Source organism: Aquarana catesbeiana, linkage group LG03 (genome assembly GCF_042186555.1).
Source record: "Aquarana catesbeiana isolate 2022-GZ linkage group LG03, ASM4218655v1, whole genome shotgun sequence".
Taxonomy (NCBI): Eukaryota; Metazoa; Chordata; class Amphibia; order Anura; family Ranidae; genus Aquarana; species Aquarana catesbeiana.
In genome coordinates this window covers 77,367,183-77,388,808 of record NC_133326.1, presented here as the reverse complement: position 1 = coordinate 77,388,808, position 21,626 = coordinate 77,367,183, and the positions used below count along the sequence as shown (strand labels likewise).

Below are 21,626 nucleotides of genomic sequence, written 5' to 3'. Positions count from 1 at the left end.
AGAATTACAGATTCTTTGGAAGGTTAAACAAGATGTATATGTAATTAACCCAGGAGGTCCGCTTTAAAAAAAAGTTAAGCATTTTTGCACAAAATAAATATTTTAAAAAACAACTGATTAAAGTGTAGTTCTACTTTTTCAGTCAAATTTGAGAATAACCCCATTATATGTTTATTATGTGATTATCATTCACACAGCATACCTAAAAAATGTGTTTTTTTTTCAAAATGTTCTTACTTTTTGGCTCGGTTCACACCAGTGCGCTGTACGACCTCGCTTGTGATTCGGGATGTCTGTGCAATGCAAATTCAGCCATGCAGATTGTATGGCTGAATTTGCATTGAATTCGGACAGAAGTCGTGCAGGACCTTTTTTTTGGTCCACACCTAAATCGGATCGCATAGGTGTTCACACCCATGCAATCCGATTCATATCCCAACTGACAGTTTGCACTGCGATATGCGAACTGATCTGGGGGTGTCAATAACTTTGTATTGACACCCACAGCAGTTCGCATAAGGCAATGTGAACTGCCTTGCAAGTCATGTGCGACGTGGGAACCCACTGTGGATTTGCAGCATTCCCGCATCGCACCTATGTGAATCGAGCCAACAAATGTTTCTAAAGAGAAGGCCTCTCAGCCAAATGCAAGCATTTTTGGACAGCCTCACAATGTCTTGGTTGCCAAACTCCCTAAACTATTCCTTCATTAACAAACAATGCAGCTGGTGAGCTTCTTTATTAGTTTACAACTGATAATGAAGAGCTGCCAGCACAGTATAGACAGGGATAATTGTTTTAAACATTACTCCCCTGCCCCATGCTGATCTTTACAAAGCAGGGATAGCTTGGTAGGATTTCTAAGCAAGAAAAAAACACTTAAAGATGTAACTAGCATTTTTTTTTAGTTATGCTATGGTAATGGGAACAGGCAAAATATATAAAGCAGGTGTGATCCCAATTTGGCTGAAGAAGTGGAAATACACTTTAGGTCATGTTTTCTTTAGAAGTGGGTGCTGACAGAATCGTAGTCAATCTAATAGGGCAAACAACTAATGCTCACTGGGGAGTAAGAATTTGCTGTTATAAAGGTATACATAAAGTAAAATGTTTAGAATCACTGTTTAGTGGGCATCAAATACTGCAGCAAATATTAGTGGCAGGTCTCTATTATTGTAGTTACAGTGGGGAAAATACTTATTTGATCCCCTGCAGATTTTGTAAGTTTGCCCATTTACAAATGAAGGGCCTATAATGTTTTATCATTGGTGTATTTTATATGATAGAGACAGAGTAGCAATCAAAAATCCAGAAAAAAACAGATGATACAAATGTTACAAATGGAGTTGCAGTTCAGTGAGTAAAATAAGTATTTGATTCCCAAGCAAACCATGACTTAGTACTTGGTGGAGAAACCCTTGTTGGCAAGAACAGAGGTAAGACATTTCTTGTAGTTGGTGACCAGGTTTGCACACATCTCAGGAGGGATTTTGGTCCACTCTTCTTTACAGATCTTTTCTAAATCCTTAAGGAATCTTGGCTGCTTGAAATTTCAGCTCCCTCCCTAAATTTTCTTTAGGATTAAGGTCTGGAGACTGGCTGGGCCACTCCATGACCTTAATGTGCTTCTTTTTTAGCTACTCCTTCATTGCCTTGGCGGTATGTTTTGGATCATTGTCATACTGGAAGACCCATCCACGACCCATCTTCATTGTTTTTACTGAGGGAAGAAGGTTCTTCTCCAAGATTTTATAATCCATGGCCCCGTCCATTGACCCCCTAATGCAGCAAAGTTGACCTGTACCTTTAGCAGAGAAACTGCCCCAAAGCATAATGTTTCCACCTCTGTGCTTGGCTGTAGGGATGGTGTTCTTAGGGTCATAGTCTGCATTTTTGTTCCCCCAAACGCGGCATTTCGAGATAATTCTAAAGAGCTCAATTTTATTCTCATCAGACCACAGCACTTTCTCCCAATCCTTCTCTGTATCAATTAGATGTTCATTGGCAAACTTCAGACGGGTCTGTACATGTGCCTTCTTGAGGAGGGGGACCTTGCAGCCGCTGCAGGATTTCAATCCATGGTGGCGTTTTGTTTTACCAATGGTTTGTTTGGTGACTGTGGTCCCAACTGCCTTGAGATCCTTCACAGGCTCCTCCCATGTAGTTCTGGGCTGATCCCTCACTTTTCTCATGATCATCCCTACCCCATGAGGCAAAATCTTGCATGGAGCTCCAGACAAAGGGCGAATGATGGTTATTTTGTATTTCTTCCATTTGCAAATAATCGCTCCGACAGTTGTCTCCTTCTCACAAGCTTCTTGCTGATGGTCTTGTAGCCCATTCCAGCCATCTGCAGGTCTACAATTTTGTCCCTGACATCCTTTGACAGTTCTTTGCTCTTGCCCATGATGGTGGGTTTGAATGGAAGAAAGAGATTCTGTGGACAGATGTCTTTTACACTCATAATGATTGTAGCCAGGAGCACCACAGGACTAATCTGTGTAGCACATACCAGTCTGTGGGAGCCAGAATTATTGTTGGTTGGTAAGGGATCAAATAATAATTTTGTTCACTGAACTGTAGCTCAATTTGGATTTTTTTGGTTGATATTTTGTATTTCGTTTAAAATACACCTATGATAACAGTTATAGACCCTTCATTTGTTTGTAAGTGGGCATACTTACAAAATCTGCAGGGAATCAAATAAATATTTTCCTCACTGTATGTGTTTTATTCTATTTTCTTAAACATATCTCAGTTCCTTGTATCTGTGGTCTATATGAGGAAATCTCTATGCTGAACATCTAATCAGTGTATGTAAACCTTAAATCTAGTGCTAGTTCACCTTTACGTTCCATACAACTCCCCGTGCACTATCTGTCAATCTGTCAACAACCCCCCCCCCCCCCCCCAAAAAAAAAATAGAGCACCAATCTGCAAAAAAAAGTGTTTCTTTGTAAATTCATATTTGTAGGCCATACATGGCCTGTCCACAAAAAACTCAGTGTAGGCGATGCTACCCTCTGTCTTGCCTGAATAGAATGACAAAGGAACATTTTTTTTCCCTAAATGCTGAAGAGTTGATTGTAAAGTGCTTGGGATGCTGCACTGCATGTGGGGAGAGAGGGAGGAATGTCACTAAAGGTGACCTAACCCATTAAGCAAAAAAACAGTATCATCAGTCTACCATGTGCACTTCTTCCGGTAGCCATTGGGCTATCTATAAGGTTTCTCAGATAGGCAGCCCAATGGTCAACAGGAGGAGTGGACATGTATGCATGTATGTTGACAATGCTGCTTCTAATTGCGAAGTAGTAGCTTAGCATTGTCACCCTGCAACAGGAAGCACTATAACTGGCTGGATCTCTAGGTAAGAAACTTTTTAACAGATTCCCAAAAATAATTTGCTTAAAGTAGTATTAAACCCCCCTATTTTTGAATAGGAAGATGCCAGGGAAGATATACCCGTACGTTTTCTTTTTTAAATTTGCCTCTAGTCAGTTACTCCTGGAAACTTGACAAGCTGCATCCTCCTTGCCCCCACCACCGTTTCCTGAACTAGTGACCGGGAGGGTGCCCGCTGTAAACATTATCAATCAGATACATAACTGCCAGCAGCAGGACTATGTGCCCCAGTACCCCAGTGCCAGTTACATCAGCTCATGCTTGGTCATGCTTGGTCAGCATTGAATTATAGCTGGTCTCTCTGAATACAGCTGACAATCATTCTCTGGGGAAGAAGCTGGGAAATAATCCATCCATATGGTTTCGGGCTGCATATTGGCACCTTGGGCTGCAATGCCAGGCGGTTGCGTGCTTTTGGGGGTCAGATGCTAGGCAACGTTTAAATGCAAATGACAGGAGAACGTTTTTTTTAAACGCAAGGTTTTATTAATACTTTAAGAAAATTGTATACAATGAAACACGATGCCAAACATACTGAAAAATGAATTTTGGGCTTCCATACATTTTTACATTTACATTTGTGACCAATTTTTGTGGACAGATCTCTCTGAGAAGTAGTAGAACAGTGGCAGAATAAATGAATGTGGATAAGATTGATTACTGCTATTATTGTAGGACATTAAATACGTAATTGAGAAGAGTCTGCCGCCTCTCAGAAATCCGGACATTCTTGTTGGAGAAAATGACCTCACCGCTCTCAGTTACTTGCATGAGCCAGCTGTTCTCCACAACCTTAAAGTGCGATTCATGGAGTCCAAACTTATCTACACCTACAGTGGTAAGCAAACATTGTGTCACAGCTGCTTGAAGCTTTCTTCATGGTTTAAAAGATGAAAATGATTAACTTGCATTCCTCTGTATGTTGGGTTGGCTGTTCACAAAAGCTTGCCATCATTCATATTCAAATAATCTGATGTATGTTTTATGATGATGGCCTCACCTAGAGATATAGGGAACAGTTAACAATTTTGTCTCACAGCAAAGCAATGATAACAGGAGCAGTGACACAGATTGGGCAGTAGACTTACTTCCAGGTCACAACTTAATTCATGAATTCCTCTCACAGCACTGCAACAGAATGAAAACTGCACCTGACCACTGAGAACTTGGCTGTAGGGCTGCTCTAGTACACAGTGTTGGTGGAGGAAAATATGAGTAAGGCTATCTTGGGCCAGATCATCTGGATCCCTAGGCAATACAGAGGTCTCTCTAGAAAAATGGCTCCAATCACTACAGAAACATTGAGAATATGAGATAGGCTACGTAAAAGTATATCATGGCAGCATAATAGTCCCCTGATGCCCCTGACAGGTAATAATTATTTCCCGCTCGGGTAAGTTAAACCCATTGGAAAGATTAGTCGACCAAGGGGGAATAAATAGAGAGGGGATCTATAGAATATATAAGATGTTGATGTCCCCTTTGGACGATGGGTCCACGTGTCCCCTGGAGAGTTGGGAAATAAAATTGAATCAGCCATTGCCTGAAATAATGAAAAATAAAGTTCTAAACTATGTTCACTCCACTTCAACGGACACAAGGACAAAATAAATGAACTATAAACTACTAACTAAATGATATTATGTCCCATTAAAATTGCACAAGATGAACCCTGATATATCGCCTCTATGGGGGGAGGTTGGAACCCATGCTCATATTTGGTGGCAGTGCCACCTGATCCAGCTATATTGGGTGGAAGTATTAGATCTAATCAAGAAGATCAGTGGGAGTGAAATTGAGCTAGACCCTTGGCAATGCTTTTTCCATGCGAAGGGGACTTTAAGGAAGAAATATAGAGCAGCAGTCACCCCATTTTTATTGAATGCAGCGAAAGCATTAATCCCGAAACAATGGAAGTCAAAGAAAATACCGATGATAAAGGATTGGCTTAGGGAGGTAGATAAAATCAGACTTATGGGAGAAGTAATACACTCGCAAAATTACTCCAAAATGAGAGTTGTTAGCACTAGGAAGAGTTGGTTGTAATTTAAACAATCCCTGGTCTATGTGAGCTATATGCGAGGGTGGTATTTAGAGGCCCATCTCCTACCCCCCCCCCCCCCCTTTTAATTTTTTTGACATAGGAGAAAATGCACGATTTGCAGGGGAGATGGTAATGGTGGTAGAAAGACGAGTCTCTCTCCTCCTCATAAATAAATAAAAAGGGTAGGGGAAGGTCACGGATTCACTTATACAATAAGAAATTTGCTAACAGTATTTATTATTAACTATTATTATTAACTATTAATATTATAGGAAGGAACTGGGGGAATTATTCACTAATACACAATTAGGTAAGGGTAAATAGATTGAAGGTAAGGGGATAGGCTCTTCAGGGTATGGAATAATGGGAGGTGGGGGGAGGGGGTTCTCCCTTTTTTTTTTTTTTCTTTCTTTCTTGGGGTGAGAGGGTGGAATATTTTTAATTTTTACTTTTTTCCTGAGAAATTTGAAAAATCTGGTCTTTAGATGGATCCAGTTCTGTGTTTTTGTGTTTTTTTTTTTTCTTTTTTGGATGTTTTGTATACTTGTCTTTGAAATGATATGGAAGGTTTTATATGTGTATAAAAATGTTATAAAAATATTTGAAAACAAATAGTACACAGTCGGAATATGAACCTTGCAAGCACAGGGACACCTTTATGAATTTGCCCATTACATATTATTTATAGTAAATTCTGTTGGAGCTCCAACTACCTAGACATTATGTCTGTTGTGACAAGACAGAGCCATGTCATGGTGTCATAAGGGTCAGATGCTATGCCAGGATGCTTGTTTTGACCAGAAAAAAACTGGCTTTGCAGTTTTCTACAGAGTTAGCAAATCCTGGTATGGATCCTGAAGCTCACAGGCTTTGCAGAGTATTAGGTGGGATGAAACCTCCAACCCTGGGTCCACGTATTGATGGTGGCCAGCACCTTTTGATTGAGTAGCTGTGCACATGCCTTATGGCTGCCTTTCTCAATCTTTTACCCCTGGATAAACTTTGTAATATTTTTCAGGTCTCAGGGAACCCCTGTTAAAATGTATTCATTGGCAGTCAGTGGGAATAATGCCCCTATATTGGTGGTCAGTGGAAAGAATGCCCATCTTAGAATAAAGGTCAGAATGTTACTCTCACAGACAGCTAAAAAAAACATTGGTGTCATGCTGCTGGCTCTGGCAAGTGGCATTGGACACGGAACTATGCAGGCACCGTCAGCTGTGGAAGCTCAATCAGCCGCAGCTAAGGAACCCCTAGCAGCCAATGGAGCAATCCTTCTGCAGAACCCTAGATGAGAATGTTTGCCTTATGGTATGGGAGCTGACAAGAGTTCAGGGCTCCACCCTCCCAAGAAAATCATTGTACTGCCAGAGAGCAAGCAGCATGTTCACTGATACACAGGAAGTGTATGACCAAATACTAGCCTGTCTGTTGTTAAAGACAGGTGACATTACCAGGCCATAGCCTGTGAGGAAAAGTTGCAGTTTGTGTGGAGCTAAACTGAAGGTTAGAGTGGATTTCAATAGCTAAGAAGCTGAAGCATTCATGCTGTATGCTGATACCCCTGCAAGAGCATCCTTTCTATTGTTTTCCTTTTGAATAAAAGTTGGCAAAAAAACACTAAATGTTCCTTAATGGTTGAACTGGAGTTCATGAAGGACACTACATTTGAGATGAACCCCCACACTATGTATATGTAGCACCCTTCTAGATAGGTGCTAGGATTAGATAGATAGATTTAGTGTTGGCTTACTGTGTTCTGTGGAGCTGTGTTTTGATAGGTAAATTTAGCTTTTCCCACTGCTGTCAGGAACCATTAATCAGACTCAGACAGAAGTGCTGTAAAAATCACACTATTTAATAAAATGGTAAAATGGTATAAACAGAGCAAACATGGTCAAAACATAGCCAGAGTTCGGTAACCAGGACGGGTAGTCAGAACCAGCCAGAGAAACAGGGGTCCAGAGATCAGCGTAGTCAGGTGCACCAAACATGATCAGGAACCAGAAGGGAAGTCAGCCAAGCAAAAGTCTATCACAGGAAAGCACAGCAGAGAGAGTCTGGATATGTTGACCAAGGCAAAGGCACAGACAATCTGATCCAGGAAGTTTATATAACCAACAGCTCTGCTGACGAGGAGGAAATGAAGACCAGGTGAGTCACTGTGGAATGAAGAGTCTTTGCCAATTAACCGACAGCTGAGCACAGAGCTCTGAGAAGGAAGGGCTGAGCCCAGCCCTGACAACTGCATTTATTGTGGCTGGAATTGCTGTGCTAGGTAAATTTAGTTGCTCACTGTATTCAGTGCTGCTGCCTTTGACTAGTTAGGTCTGCTCAGTGTTTCAGCTTCTGCTGGGTTTGATTGTTTCCACTGCTGTCCAGAAGATTGGAGAAATCTCTAGAAGATAGGTATGAAGCAATGCAAATAGCAGCATGAATATTTATACAGCCCTGGCCAATCCCAGGGAGCAGGGACATGAAGGCTGCTGGGAGACTGTATATATTCTGTGAGCACACTGAGATTGGGGTTTTTCCTGGAGAGGATCAGTCCAGCCTGGAGGGCTTTCTGCCCTCCAGGGCAGTGCTGCCATATGCTTGCTGTTCGTGAAGCCTCAAGGGGGGGACTTGGGGGTCTGGATGCTAAAGCTAGTCTGGTATCACTGGAGGAAAGTGTCGCTTGGAAGTTGAAAGGAGTTAAATAGCGTTTCCTGGAAATTTTGGGAGTACAGACTGCTGAGCGATCTTAGAGTCTTTTTGGCTGCTGCCTCCCCTTTTGTGCTAGAAGGTCAGCTGTGTGTTTGCAAAGGAGACATTGTCTCATGTCCTGAAGAGCTTAGTTTATCTAATTGCTTGTGAAGGGACTATACTCTTATTGCTCAAAAGAAATAAGCTTGTGTGCTTTTGACTGACTGCTTCTACTACAAGCCAAATCCACAGTTTGCTATATGCAGGGGCTTCTGCTTCAGCTTTACAGATAGGAGTTCTCTGTCTTCACTCAGTTCCCTCAACCCTATCCAAGTTCTCCAAAAATAAAAACAACAAAAACAACACCTCTAGACTGATTATTGTGGAAAAGTGTGGCTGAGATTGTGTGCCTGGCTGCAGGGTATCCACTGGGAAAGAACCTGGGCAAAATTCCAAGGGCTCCTACGGGAGTAATCAATACGTATAGTTATTTTAAAGAGGATGTTGTAGTGCATGTAGTGCCTGCTGAATAAGATTGCTGCACCTGCTGAAATATCTGAATACAAGATATGCAAAAAATGTATAACATAAAAGCACAGTGTGCTGTCTTTTTAAGAAAAAAGTTTTAAACTATCAAAATATAATGACCAAAAACAGGGAAATTGTTAAATATATATCAATCATAGATAAATATAAAATAATTAAATTAAATAATGTGCACATAAGGTAACAAAAGTGAGAGTCCCACAGGTGAAAAGTGCTTCTTATGCCGCGTACACACGAGCGGAATTTCCGTCGGAAAAATCTTGGATGGTTTTTCAGACGGAATTCCGCTAAAGCTTGGCTTGCATACACACGGTCACACAAAAGTTCTCTGAACTTTCGACCGTCAAGAACGCGGTGATGTACAACACTACGACGAGCCGAGAAAATGAAGTTCAATGCTTCCGAGCATGCGTCAAATTGTTTCCGAGCATGCATGTTTTTTGCGCATCGGAATTGCATACAGACGAACGGAATTTCCGATAGGAACTTTTTCCGATGGAAAAATAGAGAACCTGCTCTCAATCTTTTGCTGGTGGAAATTCTGCCAGCAAAAGTCCGATGGAGCATACACACGGTTGGAATTTCGGATCAAAAGCGCACATCGGACTTTTGCTGGCGGAATTTCCGCTCGTGTGTACGGGGCAGTAGGATCAGCCTGGTAATTCAAGTCCTCAGCAGTGTTCACACAACAGACAATGGTAAATACAGCACACCTCCACCCATATCTACATACTTCTTACCAGAAAGAAAGATCCCAACATAGAGATCAATAGGCACCTGGCTGCTTAGAAGCTAAAGAAATTCATGCTAACACGATCACACAGCAATCTCGGAAGACATGGATTCCCACAGAAATCGATATATGCCTGTCTGCTTGGCAGTTAGAAGATATCCTGCTGTCACGATCACATAGCAATCTCTAAATTAACAATCTCCGCAGAGATATGTGAAGAAAAGAGGAATACATTCTACAGTATTAAAAGCAATTGCTGGACTTTATAAAAAATGCACTTAAAATGACAGGAGGCAAAATCGCGTTCGTAACATGAAACAACACATCCGCCTTCCACATCGCCATGTGTAGTGTTGATGTCACGGGGCAGTCTTTTCAGAACGCGTTTCTCCCGAAAAGGCATAGTCAGGGGAACAGAGCCTCTATAGGGGGATAGGGGAAACAGTTAGTGGGGAGTTTTTTTAGCCTAATGCAGAAAATGCATTAAGGTAAAAAAACAATTAAACTTTAGAAGCACTTTAAGTCCTAATTCAGTCCTAATTTTCATATACATTTCCAGTATAAGCAACAAAAAAACTCACTTGAACTTCAATAAATAAATAGTTGCAGAACTCCTAAACCAATACACCTGAACAAACATTATAATTTTCACACTGTGGTTCTCTTTGGGTGACGTAATTACGGTATTTGTAATCTAATTCTGCAGGATTATTTTCTTGTCAACAATTTAGTTACAGTTTTGGGTTAAAATAAGGTTTCTTTCTGCAGGTGTGTTGTTTTCAATCCTTCGTAATTAATAAAACAGTGCAGGGAGATGATATAAAATGCCAAAACTAGAGCAATGGCAGGGCAGGTAAAATAACATGATTAGGCATATAAGAAGATATACAACTAATATATTTCCATGTAATAAAGTAGTGCTCCCTGATTAGGTGTAAAGTCATGCTGATTATTTTGATGTTCATTTTCTCTCGTTCAGTTATTGCTGTACATACATTTTAAAGAAGTCTAAAAGTAAGTTAAAGAAGAATTCCAGGTATGACATTTTCACATTGGTTCAGCTTGGACCAAGGCAACTATGTATATACCATACCTCTAGGATCCCTCTAGGATAGTAGTCTCCAAACTGTGGCCCGTGGACTGGATGTGGTCCTCTGCTTACTTTTATCGGGCCCTTAGGGCACTATTTCTCCCACTGATACGAGGCACTATTCTTTCCACCGACACCAATGGGGCATTTTTCCTTTAACTAATACCAGTGATGGGGCATTGTTTACTCCCACTGATGCCAAGGCATTTTCTATTCCAACTGATCACAGTCCGGCCCCCTAAAGTCATAGATTGGAGACCCCTGCTCTAAAAAGCAGGAAATCACTGTAGAGGACATGAATGCCCACTGGCCAACCTCTTGTTTTTAAAATGCACTGATAGGTAACCGCTCTCTGTGCTGTTACATGCGATCAGCGGTGGCCACTGTCATCCTGTTATTAGTTTAAATAGGCTGAGCGGCAACAGCTATTTACATGACCAGGTCATTTCAGCCAAAAAAATCTGCTGACTCTTGCCGCAAAAATCCAGTGATTGTATGTAAGTGGCCATGTGAAAGAGACCAGTCATGGGCACATGTGGGTGTCCAGGTTTGGCAAGTGCTGGTTAAATAGTGCTGCTCAGGGCATTCATATAGGTACAGTACAGATAATATACATTCAGTAATTACTGGGACAAGAGTACTGGGACAAGAAAACATTACAGTACTGAAAACACTTAACCCCAATCCTTTAGGAAGTGCCATCAAATCTTGCTAACTGAAAGCCTATTCGTCTTGATAATATACAGTAGAATACAGTGAAATGTGGGATCCCATTCATCTTAGTGGTTTAAATGGTTTTAGCGGTGTTTAAATATATGGTAAACTGGACATACTGTATTTCCCTTCTTCAAGGGACACTGCTTGTACTTTCTATTGAAAATAAATATATGTTAAATGAATGCAGTTTTTTAAACCCTGAGAACTTGGCTGATACTTATATTACTTAGAAACACAAGTAAAAAATATAGAAAATAATGTTTTGGAAGGAACAATGATGTAGCGATATTAATAGTTACAGTATTTCTCATGTTACAATGATTAATTCATATGGAGAAGATAATAAGAAGTGTCCTAAATAAAGCTTTCAAGGACCAAGCATGATTTTTGGGAGCCAGGCCATGATTCCTGGTCAAAACCAAAAACACATAGCTGGATTCTTAGGCTAGGTTTACACATATGCGGGTCAGGGAATGCGTGCTAATCACATGCGTTCCCTGACCTGTAGACAAAATGCACTGCTCTTTAGCGACATGCGGGATTCCATTAATTCTTAATAGTACCCCACACATTGGAAAATGTGGCTCCGTTTTACGGTATGTGAAACCACATGGTGCTGTAGTACCATGTGGTTCCTTGTGGCCGCGTTTTGAAAAAAGGGGACTTTTTCCCCACATTTTTTCACAGTACGACTACCAATTCAAATGAAAGGCATGCAGGATCCATGCAAGTGTAAACCTAGCCTAAGTTACATCTCATTTTAAACTTAAAGCATAACTTGTATTAAACTAACATCCTAAGGCCCCTTTCACATGGGGCGGACTCCGTAATGCACATCTGCCTGTTCAGCAAGGGATCCCCTCGTTGTTCCCTGCTAAGCAGGCGGAGGATAGGTCTCTGTCCGCTCTGCATAGCCCCGCTGTTCTCTATTGGGCGGTCGGATGGAAACGTGAAATTTAGGGTTTTTGCTTCATCAAAATTTTGACAAAATATCGCTATTTAGTCTAGTCTAAATGCATTGGAGTTGATGCGGAAGGTGAAATTAATGTGTTTTTTCATATTTTTTAGGGGTGCAGTTGATTTTAATATCTCCTGAGAATTAGGGAAGCTAACTATGCTGAACCTGTTTCAGAAAATATCCCTTCATTATCTGGGAACATGACTTTAGCTGAGAACATTGATCTTTCAGATGATGTAAATTATTTCTAAACAGTGGAACAGAGATGGAGCTTCCATACTTAATTACCGTAACTATATTATCACCTAATTTGCTTGAAATCTGGCAAACGATATATACAGTAGATGAATGAAGATGGGCTGTTCACTTGATGTCTATTCTTTACTTTGACTCTGGACCACACCCAAGTTTAACTGCATCATTTGGAGTTTGGAGCACTATTTTATGATCCCCAGATAAAATTGAATATAAATTGTATAAGACTTGGCAGCAGGAAGAGGCACTAACACAGCCAGCAGTTTTACAAGTATGGAACAAATTTATAGACCATTGGTAGCAGTCTTGGATATAGAAAGTTGTCATCAGAAGGAAAGACTGGCATAGACACACAACACTTCAAGATGAACAGATTCCCACTGGTTCAATTAGAATGCACAATTTATATTATTTTTACCAGGCAGACAGGATGACACAGGTGGCAGCACCTCTAGTTGACTAGCCTCCCTGTGGCTCAGACTGCAAACTATTTTTTTAAGCCCATCTCTGGGCAAGTCCAACTGTGTCAGTAGAAAGTTACCATACATGGTTCTTAAGATTAAATTTTCATAAGAACAGAAAATACGGTGAACTTCAGAACTTATTGTCCTTTTGTTGTCCTTAAATGTGGGCATTGAGTAACAATTTACCTTTTTCCTGAAGGTATTATCTTGGTTGCAATCAATCCTTATAAAGAACTTCGAATTTACGGAGATGCAATCATCCATGCATACAGTGGACAAAATATGGGAGACATGGACCCACACATATTTGCTGTTGCAGAAGAGGCATACAAACAGATGGCCAGGTATTTGTGGGACATCTAAAATAAATCAAGGTTTTTGATCCTAAGAAGACTTTTTTTTTTTACTTGACCCTGTAATTTACTCTACAGTGTTTGTATGAGAACCTCTAGGCTCTATGGATGCTGCTACAAACATTGGCAGCAAAAACACAAATTCCATGTATGCTGACACTTATGCATGATCTGCTTGTACTAGTGGGTGACTCATGAATTGATAGGAGCCTGGGCCCATGGTACAATTAATCAATCACTGCTCATGGGGTTCCATTTTTCCTGGAAATACTCTGTATTAAGCAAACAAGACTCTTACCTTAGTGAATAATTAAGAGTAGTAGTGGTTGTCTTTTCCACACTGCGTGCAAAAAAGATTTTATTGTCCTAATTATGTTACTATTTCTCAGTCACACACTATTTGTTCCAGCTAAGTAACATCTACTATTGTGTGACATGTTAAATTGTTACTTTTTTTTTTTTTTAGTTGTGGATAGAGTAGGAAAATTATAAGTTTTTATTACTTATCTTTTTATGCATTTCGTCCAATGACTAGGAAAAATAGGAATCAGTCCATTATTGTAAGTGGAGAATCTGGAGCTGGAAAGACAGTGTCAGCAAGATATGCCATGCGCTACTTTGCCACAGTCAGTAAATCAAGCAGTAAAGCAAATGTGGAGGACAGAGTACTGGCATCCAACCCAATAACAGAGGTAATATGGCTCAATTATGTCATGTGATATATTCTTATATTATATTAGTACATTCCAATTTCTAGGATTCACAGTTTTTTCTTGGCTGGGATATACGGTGATAGAAGATATTTAACTATCATCCTTTCTTTCCAAAGCTTAAAACATTTTTTTTTTCTTTTTAAGAATTGTGGGTTTTGATGTTATTTAAAACTATTGAAACTTTACAAAGTTTCTTGACATTTGGACTTACAGGATTAGCAATGTTTTTGCACCCAACAAACAAAAGAATGTACTAGAATATTTCTATCTGTGCCAGCTCTCAGTTGATGTATGCAATATATGTTACAGTGAGGTCATGTTTCCCAGCCTATCCTAATTATTATTAAATAAAAAAAATTCCAACATAGATTTGCAACTGCAAATTTTAGTTGAATTCCTAGGACACCTATAGCAGACATATTTGCTATAAATATCTTGTTTAGGTATGACATATTAATTTGTTAAATAATGTTTTCTTTTTTATCAGAGTCTCATTTAGTAGATGTTTCCATTAATGCATCGATTTTTTTTTACATTATATTTATTTGCTTTTTTTTCATAGGCTGTAGGGAATGCAAAAACTACGCGTAATGATAACAGCAGCCGATTTGGAAAATACACTGAAATTAGTTTTGACAGAAGATACCAAATAATTGGTGCGAATCTTAGAACATATCTTCTCGAGAAGTCCAGAGTAGTGTTTCAGGTAACAACAGCAAAGTGCAATTTGATGTGAAAATATATATTTTATGCACAGAATTTTAGTTTATGTTGATTTTAAAGTATATTTTCTTTTTTGTTTAGTCAGATAATGAAAGGAATTATCACATATTTTATCAGCTCTGTGCATCAGCTTCCCAGCCTGAATTCAAGAACCTTCGTTTGAGTATGTATAAAATCCAGCGATTTCCTTTTTTTTTCTTTTTCTATGTTGGGTTGAACTGGATGGACTGTCTTTTTTAAACCGATTAACTATGTAACATGCTTTTTTAAACGGGGGCTCCTGGCAAAATTGAGGAACCAGCGTTGTAATATATTTTGGCTGTAATGCCTGTGCCATTATTAAAAATAGAATCATCCTTCCACTCCTTTTATACCTTGAGCATTGTGGGGTTCATTTACTAAAACTGGAGAGTGCAGCTCTGCATAGCAACCAATCAGCTTCCAGGTTCTTTTGTCAAAGTTTAATTGAACAAGCTGAAGTTAGAAGCTGATTGTCTACTATGCAGAGCTGCACCAGATTTTTTCACTTTTAGTAAATCAACCCCCATGATCTAAAGTCCCCAATGTATTCTATGGCTGTTCCTGGATCCTTCTAGCTGGATAAAAGGAGCATACCTGTATTCAGATTAGTCCCAGAGTCTTGGGCATAAAGACAAACTACTGGAAATGTGTTAGTCAGGGCTTTTTTTGTCAGAGAATAGGTGCACTAACTCATGTCCACCCCCCTTGAACAGTGTGAGGGTCATAAAAGGGCTTTGTTAAATAAAACCAGGTGTACAAGGTTTAGGGGTTCAGCAATACACAATGCACAGATTGCAGGGTTCAGGAGTGGGCTATGCATAGGGTGCAGTGTTCAGGAGTGAATTATGCACATGGTGGAGGATTGAGGAGTGCATTATGCACATACTGCAGGATTCAGTAGTGCATTATGCACAGAGTGGGGGTGGGGGGGTTCAGGAGTGCGCTATGCACAGAGTGCAGGGTTCAGCCCTCTTCCACAGCGCCTTACCTGTACATCCCCCATCCACCACTCACTTCTGCACATCCCCCCTCCCCCAGCACTCCCCTCTGCATACACCCCCCTTCACTGCCCTCATCATTGCCCCCCCCCTCCAATGCTCCACTATCTTCCACATGCTTACCTCTGCAAAAAAGCACCTCTCAGCAGCTGACTTGGCTCTAGTATCTCCCCCGGCCAAGGCTTGTTTTTCCTACACAGGGCACTGAGTGTACACTTCACCTTTCTTAGATTGGCAGCAGAGGCAGCGAGGACATCAACATCAGGCAAGAGTTGGGGATCACAGAGGGTGCAGCTCACCATGCAAGGCCCTCATGCGGGGACAGGGAGGGTTCTGTGGGAGTCACTAGGCGAGGTGCGCTGTCACCTTTAAACACAAAAGGTGGCTGAATGGAGTTCCACCACATTCTGGCTAAAAAAAAAAAAAAAAAGCTTTGCCTTTTGCAAACTGGAAAAAGGAGCATGGGAAAGAGAAAAAAAATGTATACTCCCTGGACATTGAGAGTGCCTTACTGGCCACTGAGAACACTTTCAAAGTGCAAGGAAATGACAGCTGCTGGGATTTACCTTAGGAGTTAGGTTCCATCTAACAAAAGCCCACAGAGAAGGAATTTCTTGCTGGTAATTATGCTAACCATTCTTTTGTAGAAACTTTAAGACCTTCAAATGTCTGACATACTTTTATTAACTACAATTTTGTACCTCTTTTAAGGTTTGTGTGTAATTGTTGCACTGTTAATTATTTGTAGTAGTGTTTATCTATGTATTTATGTATTGTACTTCTAGTGAATGCCGAGAACTTTAAATACACAAGTATGGGTGGCTGCATAGAAATTGATGGCGTCAATGACAGGAAAGACATGATAGACACACAAAAAACATTCCAATTACTAGGTAAGGATGTTAAAAAAAATTTCTAATTTTTATTTGGAACCTTTTGGAGGCCTTTTGTGTATACCCTTTATTATATGGTTGTGTATTAATATCCAATTGGTGTACCATGGAGAATTGTTGTATTTATATAATCATGTATAATTGCTGCTATTATTGCTAATATTTCTTTCCATTCATGATTAATATATTTTTATTTTATGCATGTTATATTTTTATGAATTGAATACATTTTCCTAGTTGTTCATCGATTTTGTTTCTGAGCATTCACGCAATTCATTTAAAGTCCCATCCTTTTCTCTTAGACTAGTACAGGGATGGAAACGCATGACCGCATCAGGTCATGGTTTCATTTAAAGTCCCACGGGATACATTGTCCCAACCACTTTCTAATAAGGATGTTAAAAAAATTAGATGCATTTACTGAAAACTGGTTTGTAGCTTCCGTAGCCTAGTAAAGAGAATTAATATCACCTGAAATCCAACAATTGGGGAACTTTTGTAAATGTTATTAATGCAGAAGGGACTGGGAATGACCATCTTAAAGGATGATTTGAAGAGTTTACAGCTTTGGAAGTCCTATACCAAGCACATCTGTTGCCTTTCTGCTTGCCATAATTTTCTAGTCAAACCTATCCATTTACAGCAGGGGTCTCCAAATTTTCTAAACAAAGGGCCAGTTTATTGTCCTTCACATTGTAGGGGGCCGGACTATGGCCAGTGGGAGTAGCATTTTTCCTGGCATTGGTGGGAGAAAACATTGGCACATTTGGTATTAGAGGGAGGAACAGTGCCCCATCATTGGTATCATTAGGAGGAATAGTGCCCCATTATTGGTGTCAGTGAGAGATATTGTGCCCCATTGTTGGTGTCAGTTGACAGAATAGTGTCTCGTATTAGTGGGAGGAGTAGTGCCCCAAGGGCCGGATAAAGGCAGACAAAGGGCCGCATTTGGCCCCAGGGCTGCAGTTTGGAGACCACTGATTTATAGCATGAAGCCAATGGAATTGTCAACCTTATAGGTGGAGGAAGAAAGGGTAAACTGGGATTTCTAGTATGTTATTGTGACCATTTATTTTTATTATATATATTGTTGCTTTTTTGTGTTCATGTTAGTTTTGATTATATTAATTGAAAACCTTTTGACTCTGGTCATCTCATGGATTTATGTGGACAACTTTTCTCCCAATAGAAAGAAAATAAAGGATGTTACTTTTTTTTACCAGATTAACCTAGACTTCCTTCTTTCTTTGTGGCATTTGGCGCAATGTTTAGGTTTCAATATTGACTTTCAGATGGATGTATTCAAGGTTCTGGCAGCTATCTTGCATCTGGGAAACGTAGAGATCAAGCGTGTTAGTGATGACAAGTCATCAGCCAATGTAAGAAATTCAAGCTATTGTAAATGAATCCAATGATCAACTTCTGCTTGGCCAATGAAATATTTCTCAGTTGAAAATAATAGCAGATAAACTGATGTTAACTCATCCATTAACTCTTCTAGATAAAATTTGGGTAATCTGATATAATTACCAAAAGAAATTTTCTGTGTTTTAACTTCAGATGTCTAAGACTATAACTATCTGAATATCTAGTATGTTATAGATATTAATTTTGTGCATTTACGTTTTCCATTATTTTATTAAACACTCCAAACTGACATTTGGACCTGATCTAATGAAAATGTATGCAACAAGGGGTCACCTATACGGGCAGCAAACTGCATTAAGCATTTTAATATTTTTTGTTATTATAAAGAATGTTGCTGTCATTCACACACAGCAGTCTTTTGCAAAATCCACGGTTTTGTATGCTGCGTACAGACGATCGGAATTTCCAACAACAAATGTTCGATGTGACTTTGTTGTTGGAAATTCCGACCGTGTGTATGCTCCATCGGACATTTACTGTCGGAATTTCCAACAACAACTGTTTGAGAGCAGGTTCTCAAATTTTCCGACAAGAAGACTTGTTGTCAGAAATCCCGAGCATGTGTACACAATTCCGACGCACAAAAGTCCACAAGGCTCGGAATCAAGCAAAAGAGCCGCACTGGCTATTGAACTTCATTTTTCTCGGCTCGTCGTACGTGTTGTACGTTACCATGTTCTTGACGTTCCAAATTTCCGACAACATTTGTGCGACCGTGTGTATGCAAGACAAGTTTGAGCCAACATCCTTTGGAAAAAAATCCACGGTTTTGTTGTCGGAACGTCCGATCGTCTGTACGTGGCATTAGTCTTTTTGGGGTCATGGGTAGTCCAACTTGTCCATGTATACTTCCCTAAACACTTTGGTGTCTACTGGACAAATAGCTCTGTTCATCTTTAAACAGTGAGAAATAAGCATTGTATCCAATAACTGTTCTTTAAACACCCATTTTAATATCTTTATAAAAAAGATGGTGAATATATATATATTTTTTTAAATCAGAGGAGACTTAATGAACAAATGAATAAAACAGCAGTGCATGCACTTTCATATTTAATGCGGGTTATATGCTAAATAATCCATTTTGCTGTAATTGCCATTGTTACTATAGATACATTCTGCTTTCTACATTTGAAGAAATTTACTCCAATCACTCTTCATTCATTTTGTAGAAAAATGACCAGCATTTGCAGATATTTTGTGAACTGCTGGACCTCGACATAGAAAAAGTGGCACAATGGCTTTGTAACAGGAAAATAGTTACAGTATCGGACACCGTCATCAAACCCATGACAAAACATCAAGCTGACTATGGAAAGGATGCTCTGGCTAAGAAAATCTATTCTCATCTTTTTGACTATTTGATTGAAAAAATCAATAAAGCACTGAGGATTCCAGGAAAGCAGAATACGTTTATTGGAGTGCTCGATATTTACGGGTAAAAAGAGTTTATTGCTTTGTTCTTACATACATAAAATGTCCAAATTTTATTGAGCTCATGTATGATGTTAGTTTTTGGAAAACATTATATTACCTCTGGAGGTTCCTATGGTGTAATTTAAACAAGATCGGTTGTTAATCAGACGTCTGCCTTCAGGGAAGAAAAGTCAAGAGGTAAGACTACTCAAGTTTAAGCCGCGTACACACGAGCGGAATGTCCGACAGAAAAAGTCCCACAGAATCTTTTTATCGTCTATTCCAATCGTGTGTATGCCTCCTCTGACTTTTTTTTTTCGAAAATTCTGAGGGACATAGAAATAGAACATGTTCTAAATATTTCCGACGGAACCAATTCCTATCGGGGAAAACTGCTCGTCTGTATGCTGTTCTGACGGACCAAAAACGACGCATGCTCTGAAGCAAGTACGAGACGGAAGCTACTGGCTATTGAACTTCCTTTTTCTAGTCCCGTCGTATGTGTTGTACGTCACTGCGTTCTGGATGGTCGGATTTTGGTGTGATCGTGTGTATGCAAGAGCGCTTCAGCGGAATTTGGTCGGAGTACCGTCGGAGAAACCTTCGGAGTTTATTCTGACGGCAAAACCGGTCGTGTGTACGCGACATTAGTAGTTTCACTTCCACCGACTAGTGATGGTGTTTCACCCAAACCACCTGACATGAATAAAGTTGAATTGTACGCAAAGAGCTAAATCCAGAGCTAAAATACAAATTTGGGAGCTGTCTTATCTGTCAAAGGATTTGTATTTCTGTCCCATCTAGTCCTGAGATTTATACAGCCCTGATACAGCATAGCATGTCTGGTGACCTTATTTTCTTTGCTGCAGTTAAAGCGGAATCATAATCATCTCAATTCCTGTGCTAAGGTGTCTTGGCTGCTGACATTGGTTAGTCTCCTTACAGGTTCCAATCTTCGGCTGTTTTGATTGGCTGGGCTGAGAAGACGTCACTTCTGTGCATGCACGGGAGTTTGTTCAACTGAGCTGCGTGTATGCAGTTCAGTGTACAGTGCGAACAGGCAGAAGCTTCAATGCAGAACAGACATTAAAAATCTTGCCTGCCTGGTCCATAATGCTTGCACCAATCTTCTAAACATAAAAAATGGATCAAATGCTGCTACTAATTAACAAATGGGGTGCTAAAACAGAGACTGGAGTAGGTAGCACAGATAGACCTGAAGCAGGCCTATCTGCTTACTTAGCAAATGCCACTCCCGGCAGTTTCCTGAGCCATTATAATGGTACAAGGTGGTTAGTTGATTCCCTGATATCTATTAAAAACAGAGGTGTTAGTCTTATATATTTGAAAAACTACAGTGGGTATAAAAAAGAATCTCCCCCCTTTAAAATAATCACATTTTGTTTCTTTGCAGCCTTAAATGAAGAAAGACACAGTTTTTGTTTTATCCGGCTCTCATTACTAGTGCAACTTATAACATTATAACATCCAAGTGAAAGATATAACACCAACATGTCAGAACAATAAATAAAAAATTCAAAAACAGAATCACTGAGTTGGAAAAAGGATCACCCCCTTATGTCAGTATTTTGTTGAAACTCCTTTTGCTTTAATTACAGCCTTTAGTCTGTTGGGATATGTCTCTACTAACTTTGCACATCTAGACTTTGCAATATTTGCCCACTATTCTTTGCAGAACTGCTCAAGTTCAGTTAAATTCGATGAATACCCTTTGTGGATTGCAGTCTTCAAGTCATTCCACAGATTTTCAGTGGGGTTTAAGTCTGGGCTCCCGCTGCTGTCAATCAAACTCTGTGACAAGGGAGTGGGGGGGTGGGGCAGTGCCCCATAGGAAGCCACTTCCTATGGGGAAACTGGCTGAAGAGGTGGAGTAAGGTGCGCCAATGAGGGACCCAAGAATTGGGGCTGCTCTGTGAAAAAACATTGCACGGAGCAGGTAAGTATGATATGTTTGTTTTAACTAAAAAAAAAGCAGAAGCTTTACAATCACTTTAATTCCTCCTTAAATGTGCAGAGACTAGTTTTTTATTGCTGTCTGTGTCACCCTTTGGGAGGTCCGCCCTCACTGTTGTGGTGTCAGTAGGATAGATGGTAAGGGGTAATCCAAGATTTTACAATGATCATTGTATCAGAAGTATCATTGTATCCTTGTATCAGAAGTAA

The 21,626-nt window shown here is 39.9% G+C and overlaps 1 protein-coding gene across 2 annotated transcripts in view; it reads left to right on the top strand.

The window, feature by feature from the left end:
• Window positions 1–21,626, top strand: part of LOC141131445 (unconventional myosin-Vc-like) — a 206,199-nt gene that overhangs the window by 48,712 nt on the left and 135,861 nt on the right. For both annotated transcript variants that reach the window (XM_073618725.1, XM_073618724.1), the window contains exons 3-10: window positions 4,081–4,243; window positions 13,097–13,241; window positions 13,786–13,942; window positions 14,526–14,669; window positions 14,768–14,849; window positions 16,491–16,598; window positions 17,871–17,977; window positions 19,199–19,464. In XM_073618725.1, coding sequence (XP_073474826.1) covers window positions 4,081–4,243; window positions 13,097–13,241; window positions 13,786–13,942; window positions 14,526–14,669; window positions 14,768–14,849; window positions 16,491–16,598; window positions 17,871–17,977; window positions 19,199–19,464 — 1,172 coding nt within the window. The remainder of the gene's footprint in view (window positions 1–4,080; window positions 4,244–13,096; window positions 13,242–13,785; window positions 13,943–14,525; window positions 14,670–14,767; window positions 14,850–16,490; window positions 16,599–17,870; window positions 17,978–19,198; window positions 19,465–21,626) is intronic.